Genomic DNA, 10,652 nt, shown 5'->3' on the forward strand with positions numbered 1-10,652 from the left:
ACCGGCTGTGGGCCATCACCGGTTGTGGGCCACCTATTGCTATCTTTTGACGTTTGCCAAATATGGCGGATCTGAGTAGGAGGTTATGTGTACATTGACAGTAGGTAGTATTGGTGCGAACATCAAAGTGACAGGACGCTTTTGATGCGCAGTTGCAAACAAACGAAAAAAACGACGAAAAAATTTACGATATAGTAATATTTGAATAAGTTGTGAGTGTGATAAAGTGAAGTGAAGTATTGCAAAGAGGTAAGTGTTATGGATTTTTATGCAGTATTTGCGGTAAATTTTACGATTTTATATCGAGTTTGCTCAAAGTTTTTCGCCACGAGAATTTTGAAAGTCACTTAAGGAATGGCTGCTATTACCGGTTGTGGGCCACCTTTTGTAACCGGTTGTGGGCCACCATGTTTTTTGCATGAAAATCGTGTTTTTGACTTCCCTGTCAAGGTGGTTCCCAGGTTTATTCGTGTTTATTATGCATTTTTACGCATTTTCAGCCATGTCTACCCCGACGAAAAAGAAAGACGAACCGAAGGAAACTGATTTCAATGCGATCGTACAAGCCATCAAGCATTGTTTGATCGAAAAGACGCCCGTCAGAGAGGCTGCTCGAGCCTGCAATGTTCCTCTTACCAATTTGCAGCGGTATCTGAAGAAAGTTGGTGACAAATTTGACGACATTTCTGCCGTACAAGATGGTGAACTGATGGAATACCTCCGTAAATGCAGCCAACGAACACCTTCGAATATGGTTTGTTTTTGAAGTGAAACTTTTTAAGCGGCGCCTAGCGCACGACATACACATTTTCCATACAACATACGGCATATATTTACATACGCACAATTGGAACCAACTTTTTCCGCAAGGTCTTAAGCTTGCTTGTAATTTTTTTCACTTTCCACTAACACATCAGACTTTTTTCAATTTTTTTTTCTGTAATTTTTCAACAGATTTTCAACGAGGATCAAGAAAAGGATCTCGTCCAATACATTTTGAAATGCGTTGGTCATTTCTACGGGCTCAGCATCACCGAGCTCCGTGAATTAGCATATCAGCTCGCCAAAAAAATTGATGTTTGCCCAGAAGGTTGGGCTGATGAAAAGATGGCCCCATGGCATTGGTATTATAAGTTCATGAAACGCCACCCCCAACTTGTATTACGCACCCCTGAACAAACCTCAATGAATCGAGTCAAAGCATTTTGTAAAACCAATGTCGAACGGTTTTTTGAAAATTTTGATTCAGTTTTTTCTTCGGGGCATGACTTTAGGGCAACCCACATTTTTAACATGGACGAGAGTGGCTTCTGTACCGTGCCATCGAAAATAGGCAAAGTGATTGCTTTGAAGGGAATGCGTCGCGTGGGAAAAATGGAAGCTGCCGAAAGGGGATCAATGGTCACGATGGCATTGACAGTGAGTGCTGCCGGCAACAGCATTCCACCATTTTTTTCTTTTTCCGAGGAAGAAAATGCAGAGCAGCATTTTGCAGCAAATGATTCAGGTTGGATGTGTCAGCCAGATTTTGTTAATTATATGCGCCATTTCATCGCCTTCGCGAAACCGTCGCTCGACTCGCAGGTGATTCTTCTGATGGACAATCATTGTTCACATTTGTCTCTAGAAGCCATTGACTTGGCCGTTGAAAGTGGCGTTCATATCGTCACTTTTCCACCGCACTGTAGTCACAGATTACAACCGTTGGACGTGTCTGTGTTTGGACCGGTGAAGTCTTATTACAGTGTTCTGCTTGGCAAAAGAACAATGCAAACAAGGTAACACTCTTCTCAAAACTTGTTTTGTTTTGCAAATTTTAAACTAATTTCGTTTTAAATGTTTCTAGATATTAGAAATACGTCATATTGCTGGCCTGGTGTGTAAGGCTCTTGATCTGGCTTTGACACCTAAAGTGATCAAGTCTGGTTTTAGAGCGACCGGCATATGTCCATACGATCCAGACATTTTTTCTGATGCCGACTTTGTTCAAGCTGTTGATCCGAATGAGGCAGAGGTTGCCGCCGAGGGGCCCATCGATGAAAAGAATCAGCGTCGAATCGTGGTTGGGCCATTAGTTGGACGTGAGGAGGTTATGCCCACAACACCTGGACCGTCATCTCGATCGACTTCTGTTAGTTGTCTTTTGGATGAAATTGGCCCCTTACAAGGCGCTTTACCCAAAAAATCATCAAATCGCGGCCGAAAGCCAATGAAAAGCGCGATTTTAACGTCTCCGGAAACCGTTGCTGCTTTGCATGAAAAAGCAGCAAAAAAGCGAGCTGCTCCAACGCCCATCAAAAATGCCAAACGCAAGGCAACACCTCCAGCCAAACCGCCGGCCAAACGCAAGGCAACACCTCCAGCCAAACCGCCGGCCAAACGCAAGAAGCAGGAGACTTCTGACGAAGAACATTTGGACATTTGTTTTATCTGTTTGGACCTTCTGCCACCAAAATTGACGAGAGCGAATTCCATCAAATGCAACGGTGGCTGCGATCGGTTTGTGCATTTGAAATGCGCCGCTATGACGAAGAGCTATTTTACATGCAAAAATTGCGAAACTGAAGAGGACGATGATTAATTAGAAAAAGTGCTATTTTCTTGATGTTTTTTGCCACTAGAGGCTGTATTGATGAATAAATTTAGATATTTCATATTTTTTTGGTGATTTTTCTTCATTATTTCGCATTTGTAGTAGATTTTCCGGGGTGGCCCACAACCGGTTACAAAATTTTTTTTGGCGAAAAACAACCTTTTAACAAAATTTGTGAAAAAAAATTTATTTTCGCGAAATTAAAAAAAAAAAAATGTTTTTTGAGTTAGCTACTGCCCTTAGCTTTCCATTAGTATCTAAAAGTCGAAAAAATTTTTACTTGAATTCAAGTTACGGGCAAAAAATGAAACCCGGCCCACAACCGGTTACATTCCCCTACTTTTTCAGTAATACACTGTTGGAAATAATTCACGAGCACACCCTGTATAATCTGAACGCGTGTGTCTAGCGCAATAAAATTTGGTATGGAAGTAGTACTAAAGTAGTGTAACTTACTCTCACATGGAGAGCGGCACAACTCTGCTGGGAGGAGAAACTTCAATAGCGAGAGTATCCCCCGTGAGCTTCGCGTACCATCGCTACACGACGTGGCATGGACTCTATAAGTCGCTGTATTGTAGCGAGAGGGACGGCCAACCATGTCACCTCAACTTGCCTCCATAGCTCCTCAACGTTAGCCGAGGAAGCCGGATAACGTAGAAGTCTCCGACCAGTCATGTCCCAAACATGTTCGATCAGATTCAGATGCGGAAACCGAGCTAGCCATGGAAGCATTCGTATACGGTGCCCTTTCACAAAGGTCTGTACAACACGCCCGATGTGCTGTCGTAAGTTGTCGTGTATGTATAGTACCTGGGAGCCGCCGAACGTAGGGAAGCACAACGGACCGTACCACCTCATCTACGTATCGTTGACCCGTCATGGTCTGCTATACACGCAGCAGACGTGTACGTCCACCATATGTAATTGCACTCCATACCATAATGCTCGGTTGTCGGTGCACTTCGGTCCACTTTTTCAAGACAATGCGTTGTTGCTATCTTGAACAGTATAGAAAGGTCTTCATTTGGCACTTTTCTAATTTTTAAAATATTTTTGCAGAAATACGTAATAAGCACTTCTTTTAAAGCTAATTAACACCTACTTGAAGTTACAACCAAATGTTTTAAGATATATATCTCGCAGAAGACGCAAGAAGAACTTTTGTCGCTAGAATATTCTTATTCTTTGAGATGTGCTCTATATAACATCATAACCACATCTTGCTTTAACTTGCTCCTTTCCAAGATATTAACGATCAAAGCTGATCAGTGACTGAGTGTGTTATTTGACCGTTTTCATATAAAATGCTTATATTCTTTTTCTTAAAAGATAAATCTCGTATATTTGGTGTAAACTTGCATAACAATAATAGAATACCAGACTTAAAGTTTCAGGCATATCTAACAACCGGAAGTGGTTGTTAGATACAGTGCGGCAAAAAACTGGAACACTTGAAATATCTACTTTTTTTGTAAGTACGAAGGCTTTCACGGCCGGAGTAAATTGAACTAAAATTAAAACTAAAACTAGAACTAACACTAGAAACTTTCGGGTTTTGCCGTGCGTCTTTTAAGAAAAGGTTTGACGTTTCGGATGCCATGTTGCAACCTTCTTCAGAAACACTTCGAACCAGTTTTATTAAATAATATTTAAAAAATTTTTTTTAAATGTTTCGATAATTATCCAAATGTAAATGGAAATTCTATATTACGTTGTAAGTGGGGGTTTGATGGTAACGGATGTCATTCAACTTATAAACAAAAGTTCATCACAAATGCAGAGGGAAAAGATGATTCGCTATTTGTGTCTTCCTAGTCCCATTACGATTGGAAGACAATGATAATAATATTGTATTGTGGAAGAACCCCACACCATAATCTATACGGTTTTGTAGACCGATTAGACTACAATGGGTGCATGAAAATGCCGCTCTTATAAGAACCGAAGAAAAATATATATTTCAAACCAAATAAGCTCCCTTCATCCATATACCTCAAAATGTGTAAGTGTTAACTTTTCTCTTTATTTCACGATGGTGGATGGCAAGGTATAAAGTCTTCGTTTTCTTAAAACTTTATTTGAATTATTCATACATGTTGTAGGTCTGTAATTCTTTGATGGGAATTTGAAGGAATCATCTGGAATGGAATGTTATTTATGCAGAGCAAAAATTTCACAGATGAACGGTAGAGCTAGAAGGTTTTAAGTTTGGTTTGTCTGTTCTCCATGCATACATTCGGCTTTTTGTGTGTCTGCTTCACATTTCATATAGATTAGAAATTAGAACTTGGAAGGTGACTAGTTGATACGTAGTTTTAATAAATTATCATCAGAGATTACTGTTATGACAATTTTATAGTAAGCGCGCATGTACTAATAACTTTATACTTCATTTAAGGAATTGACGAGGAACTAATACAGCGATTTGGCGTTGTTTTGGCTGCAATAAACAGTGGGTACAATATTAATTACAATGAATTTGATAAATATTGTTTCAAAACTGCCGAAAAGTACGTCCATTTTATAGTTGGTACTATATGCCAACCAGCGTTCATAAAATTTTGATACATGGATCTGCAGTCATTAAAGAAGCTCTACTGCCTATTGGAGAGTTGTCGGAAGAAGCGCAAGAAGCTAATAACAAAAAAATCCGAAAATTTAGAGAGTGCCACATAAGGAAATGTAGTAGACTGGATACTAATGAAGATCTATTTAAAAGACTGCTACTCAGCCCCATTTCACCCCCCCAGCTCACATCCATTTATAAGTAATTTTCAACAGCACATTTCTAGAAAACATAAAAAGATGAGTATCGAGACTAAAAGATTACTTATAATAGACAATGTAGAAGACCAGGAAGAAGAAAAAGATGGCGAAAAAGAAGATGAATATGACGAAGAACAAGAATCAGAACAAGAGCTATATGAGGCAGGATGCAACGAAGATGAAGATGACGAAGAACGGTCTGAAACAGAACAAGAAGAAACACATATTGTTAAGCAACGTAGATAATTTATAGAGAATTAAAGTTCATTTCTGATTGGCTAAAAAAGCATGGTTCGTTCCATTTAAAATTTTCTACTTTCTCGCCATTGAAAATGGAGAAACAATAATTCAATTTTTGACCATCCTGTATAAGATACTCCGATACAACAAATGACAATCTACTTGACAGCACTTGAAGAATAATCGTACCAATTTAGACCTTTTTTGAATGAACGTTGGCTGAGATATGGAGTTTTAAAGAGCATGGTGAAATTTACCAAAAAAAGTTTAGAACCAAAATAACTCGAAAACAAAAAACACTAGGTACCAATAACTTTCATAAAAGTTGACCTATTTTTTACGTACAATCAAATGGTGTAATAAAAACTATAGCATTCCATTTAAAATACCGAAGTTATGGTCTACTTCGGTAGACCGGAAGTGGCAGCCATCTTGAAAATATTTTAGATTGAAAGTTCCGAATGAACAACCCATGCTACCAAAATTTCAAAATTGTACGAATAGTGGAACCTGAAAAAGTTCTAACGAACCAGATATGTGAGACACTCTGTAGTTAAAGATTTATTTATAGAAACCTTACATCGAAGTAAACTATATAACCAATTTAGTTTAAACAATTTTGTATTTAGCTATCCTTCACGATTTAATAGCGTTGTATAAAATTTTGTATTTATCCAATTCTAAGGACCTAAATTATATGAAAAAAATAGACTGTGGCCTCAAGTAGATTAGTACTTCCGGTTGACATATTTGATCCAAAAGTTCACAAAGTCTTTAGCATATAGTCCTATAGCCACATACCAAGTTTCAAAAAATTATCTCAACCTAAACTGCGTTAAAATATTTTTGTTCGGGTTTTTTCGAATTTAGACCACTGTGCGCCGTACAGTTCGCGTAGTGAGTGCGCCTTCCCCAGCCGGTGGCAAACGCTGGGGACGCGCAGGGCCGTCCCGGCCGCGGTTGAAAGTACCTATGTCCTACCTCAGACCATTCTCGCCATGCCCGTTGCACTGCCGATAACGACCGCTCGAGACGACTCGCAATTTCACAGAACGATATATCCTCAATGTGCATACCCACAAACATTCCTCGCTTAAGTTACGCGATCGCCCATCCCTTGCGCACAGAGCACGATAACAATGTGGTCCCTCACACTAAAAACAACCGGTATTTTCCATCCACTTCGGTCTCCATAGCGACGGAATGTTCCACTTATGCCCGTTTGCACCGTTTTTGAGTTAAGCTTTGCTTAACTAAGCGTCCCTTAATTTTTAAGCCAAGCTTTAAATGTAATCCGTTGCACCGCAATATATTTAAGAAAGTTTAGTAAAGCAAAAATAAACTAGGCAACAACGCACTAAATCGGTGGAAATGGGAAACTGTATTACCGATAATCTTTTTTTAATAATTGGTTTTGACATTTCAAAGTTAGTGTGCGAAATTTGTACTTTTTACAACTCCGAATAAGAATGGACGTGGAAAAGAAAAAGAGAATGCGTTCTCTTAATTATAGTTGCCGCGAAAAGGAAGTACTATTATCAATAGTTTCCAGTTACAAAAACATTGTCGAAAACAGAAAAACAGACTGTGTGTCTGCGGAACAAAAATTAAGTATTTGGAAAGTTATAGCTGACGAATTTAACAGTCAGTCGCCAAATTCATGTTATAGAAGCGTTGATTCGTTGAAAAAGTATTATGAAAATCAAAAAAAAATATTAAGAAAAAAAGTTGCAGAAGAAAGAAAACACATATACACAACAGGCGGAGGAAAACAATTCACGATTATTGAACCCGACGACGGTTTATTGTTGTCCCTAGTCAACAAGAAAACGTTGTACGGGTTCCAAAATGAATTTGATAGTGACTTTATTCAGAATGTGGAAGAACATCCAATCGATCCATGCTTAACAGAAAATAATAATACTGAAGAAACAACAACAACTGTAATTGAAGACTACATGGATGGAATTAATGAAAATTTAGATCAGGTAAACTGTAAACATAACAAATATGAATTACAACGTCACATGTATTTATTTCCAGACAAATACAAAAGACATTACTTCAAATACGTTGAGACAAAGTACCAGTTCAACAACATCAAAGAAAAATAATTATGTAAGTATGTGCTTAGTTAAATGTAATAATTAGAAATTATAATAATTTTCATCAGATTTTTTAAAAGTGTTCGTGTTTCGCATTTGTAATATAAATAACTTACAAGTAGATATTTATATATTCTAAAATATTGTTTATCATTGATAACGATTTATAATTTACAGTCACAAATAAAAAGAAATAAAGTCAGTCGTCGGAGGCCAACAACTGTGAAAACATTTACATCAACAAGATTGGCTGAAAAATACGAAGAGTTAGTTTGCAAAAAGTTGGAGTATATGGAATGCCTTAAAGAAGAGCATAAACTTCGTATGGAAGCATTAAAATTAGATTTAGAAATTAAAAAAAAACAATTAGAAAATATTTAAAATCTAAATTAATTTAATCTTTTATAAATGTTATATAATAATGTTGATATTTTATAATAGACGGTTAAGGTAATTTATCATCTCATTTCTTCTGACATTTCCTTGAATATTATCGCCATTAATTACTTCTGGTATATTTCCTACTTGAATTAGATTTTCAAATTCATCTGCATCTATATCAGGTTCCGGGGGTTCTTCTTCATGCATACTAATACTTATATTATGTAGTACTGCTGATGCTACAATTACAGCGTAAGCAGTGGCTAATTTTAACCTAATGCCATATGCTAATATGGGAAATCGCCTTTTCCATACACCAAACAAGCGTTCAACAGAGTTTCGTGTTGTGATATGGGCCTTATTGTACAATTTTTCTGCTGCAGTTTCTGGATTTTGTAATGGTGTTAGCAGATATTTACCTACACCATAACCACTATCACCTATAACATGGTAATTATGTTAATGGTTCAAGGAATGTCATTTTACAATTTACCTAGAATAATTCCATTTCTAAATTCTCCACCTTCTAGCCTAGCACGTATTCTACTATTTGAATAAATAGTCATGTCATGTGTTGATCCTGGCCATCGTGCTACAATATCTTGCACCTTAAGGTCAGAATCTCCCACAACTTGGACATTTATAGAGAAATAGCCTTTCCTGTTTCTGAATATCTCACCATCTTCTCCTCCTAGAATATATTATTTATTTATTTAGTTAAGGTTCTTTTTTATTGAATTATGTCAATATACCTGGAGATTGTATCTTTATGTGGGTGCCATCAATGCATCCTACAATACTTGGAAATAATGCAATATTATAAAAATCTCTTTGTATTTTTTGAATATTATTTTCTGTTGGCATTTTTATGTAAGCATGAGATAGACTAGCTAATGCAATTGAAACATTTTTAATAATTCTTGATGATGTAGAAACATGAGTCCCCATAAAATCTGATATGGTTGACAAATGTCCACCTGTAGCATAAAAACGTAGACATGTTAATAATTGGTCCATAGGGCTTAAGCTGTTATTTCTACAAAAAGAATCAATAATTAATTACATATTTATTATTTACATATTTTACGTACATGTCTGTAGGATATTCAAGCTTTTCTTCAATTAGTGGTAAAATGTTTAAAACAGTATTCTTTGTTAAACGAAATCGTTGAAAAAATGTAAGGTTATCCAAATCTTCAAAATGATTGCGCCGTAGATATATCCGTTTAGGAAATCCATAATCAACAATCTCTAATATTTCTGCATCATTTCCAAACATATCTTCATCGTCGTCAAAAATATCCATGTTTTCACAATTTTCACGTCACACAATGACAAATAAATTTTTTCACGTAATTTAAAGCTACGCTTAACCGGTAAACTCCGAACATTGAACGCTTAAATTAAGCTGAGAATAAGCGTAGCTTAAACAACGGTGCAAACCGATTTAAAAATTTAAGGAAAGCTTAGCGTAAAGCGACGCTTAACTATTGCTGTGCAAACGGGCATTAGAAGAGCGGCTCAGTCAACAATGCCGCGACGGAACAACTCGAAACTCCGTGAATAAACTCGTCTACAGTAAACCTTTGTGCTCCGCATATATTATGGATTTATCTTCACGCGTTCAGATTATATAGGGTGTGCTCGTGAATTATTTCCAACAGTGTATATCGCACATGAAGATTAAAACTCATTTTAGTTTCATAATGCGCGTAGTGCAACACCCATCTCTCACAACCGATCTCGATCGGTTAACGATGATGAAACCGATAACCAGTCGTAGACATGGCGACCTCATACCGAACAGTATACGAGCAATAGTATGCGGTCCGAGCGGATGTGGGAAAACCAATTTGATGTTAAATCCCATTTTCGATGAAAATGGTTTAAATTTTGAAAATATTTATATATATTAAAAACCCTTACATCAACCGAAATATGAATTTTTAGAATTGATTATGAAACAGTTATCCGAAATAGGACCTTATAGATTCATCGATAATGATGCCGTTATAGATCCGTCTGAAGCTAAACTCAATTTTCATATTTGACGATGTAGCATGCGATAAATAGGATATGATTCGATCATTTTTCTGTATGTAACGACATAATAATATTGATTCGTTCTACCTTACGCAAACCTATACGCGGATACCTAAACACCTAATACAACCGAGGTTAATTTAAAACATGTGTACGATGAACATGTTAACAGCGATATGAAGTTTGATGTTTTCAAGGAAGCTTGTAAACGGTGTTGGAATGATGATACATATAACCCTATGATTATTATGAAAGATTTTGAAGTAAAGGACAGAAGGTATCGTATAGGAATGGATAAATTTATTTACCCAGACTAAATTATTGCATTGTTATCTGGTATTTGTGAGAGTAAGCATGTCACATAAAGATGAAATGACTAAGCGTTCCATACGTGAGAGAGATAAAGCTATAATTAACATAACAAATGCTATTAAGAAAAAATATTTACCGCTTAAACTCGGTCGAGAAAACGATGATCGTCTTGTCGCTAAACTCCATCAGCCTTTAAGTGATTCATTGAA

General features: G+C 36.8%; 2 protein-coding genes across 3 annotated transcripts; one reads left to right on the forward strand and one right to left on the reverse strand.

Annotated features, from left to right (window-relative positions):
- Positions 1-6,819: 6,819 nt before the first annotated feature.
- Positions 6,820-8,147, forward strand: LOC139430222 (uncharacterized). Its single transcript, XM_071196889.1, has 3 exons — positions 6,820-7,590; positions 7,646-7,720; positions 7,885-8,147. Exons 1-3 carry the CDS (start codon positions 7,072-7,074, stop codon positions 8,086-8,088), a joined length of 798 nt encoding a protein of 265 aa, XP_071052990.1. The 5' UTR covers positions 6,820-7,071; the 3' UTR covers positions 8,089-8,147.
- LOC111416891 (putative nuclease HARBI1) lies at positions 8,079-9,623 on the reverse strand. 2 transcript variants are annotated; one of them, XR_011640679.1, is made up of 3 exons: positions 9,180-9,623; positions 8,582-9,124; positions 8,079-8,528 (listed from the first exon to the last, which is right to left on the reverse strand). XR_011640679.1 is itself a non-coding variant. In XM_071196890.1 (3 exons), the coding sequence occupies exons 1-3, from the start codon at positions 9,392-9,394 to the stop codon at positions 8,571-8,573; spliced, it is 708 nt and encodes a 235-aa protein (XP_071052991.1). In that variant the 5' UTR covers positions 9,395-9,622; the 3' UTR covers positions 8,079-8,570. The 2 variants fall into 2 exon arrangements, 1 of the variants encoding a protein (XP_071052991.1); XM_071196890.1 differs by having other exon boundaries at positions 8,079-8,779; positions 8,841-9,124; positions 9,180-9,622.
- Positions 9,624-10,652: the final 1,029 nt, after the last annotated feature.

This window comes from Onthophagus taurus, chromosome 6 (genome assembly GCF_036711975.1).
Source record: "Onthophagus taurus isolate NC chromosome 6, IU_Otau_3.0, whole genome shotgun sequence".
NCBI classification, from domain to species: Eukaryota; Metazoa; Arthropoda; class Insecta; order Coleoptera; family Scarabaeidae; genus Onthophagus; species Onthophagus taurus.

Bases quoted from the DNA above. Each gene is read 5' to 3' on its own strand.
- LOC139430222 (XM_071196889.1), top strand. From the start codon at position 7,072: ATGGACGTGGAAAAGAAAAAGAGAATGCGTTCTCTTAATTATAGTTGC. The intron at 7,591-7,645 runs GTAAACTGTAAA...ATTTATTTCCAG, and splicing joins TTAATGAAAATTTAGATCAG to ACAAATACAAAAGACATTAC. The intron at 7,721-7,884 runs GTAAGTATGTGC...TATAATTTACAG, and splicing joins CATCAAAGAAAAATAATTAT to TCACAAATAAAAAGAAATAA.
- LOC111416891 (XM_071196890.1), bottom strand. From the start codon at position 9,394: ATGGATATTTTTGACGACGATGAAGATATGTTTGGAAATGATGCAGAA. The intron at 9,125-9,179 runs GTACGTAAAATA...TTCTTTTTGTAG, and splicing joins CTTGAATATCCTACAGACAT to AAATAACAGCTTAAGCCCTA. The intron at 8,780-8,840 runs GTATATTGACAT...AATATATTCTAG, and splicing joins CATAAAGATACAATCTCCAG to GAGGAGAAGATGGTGAGATA.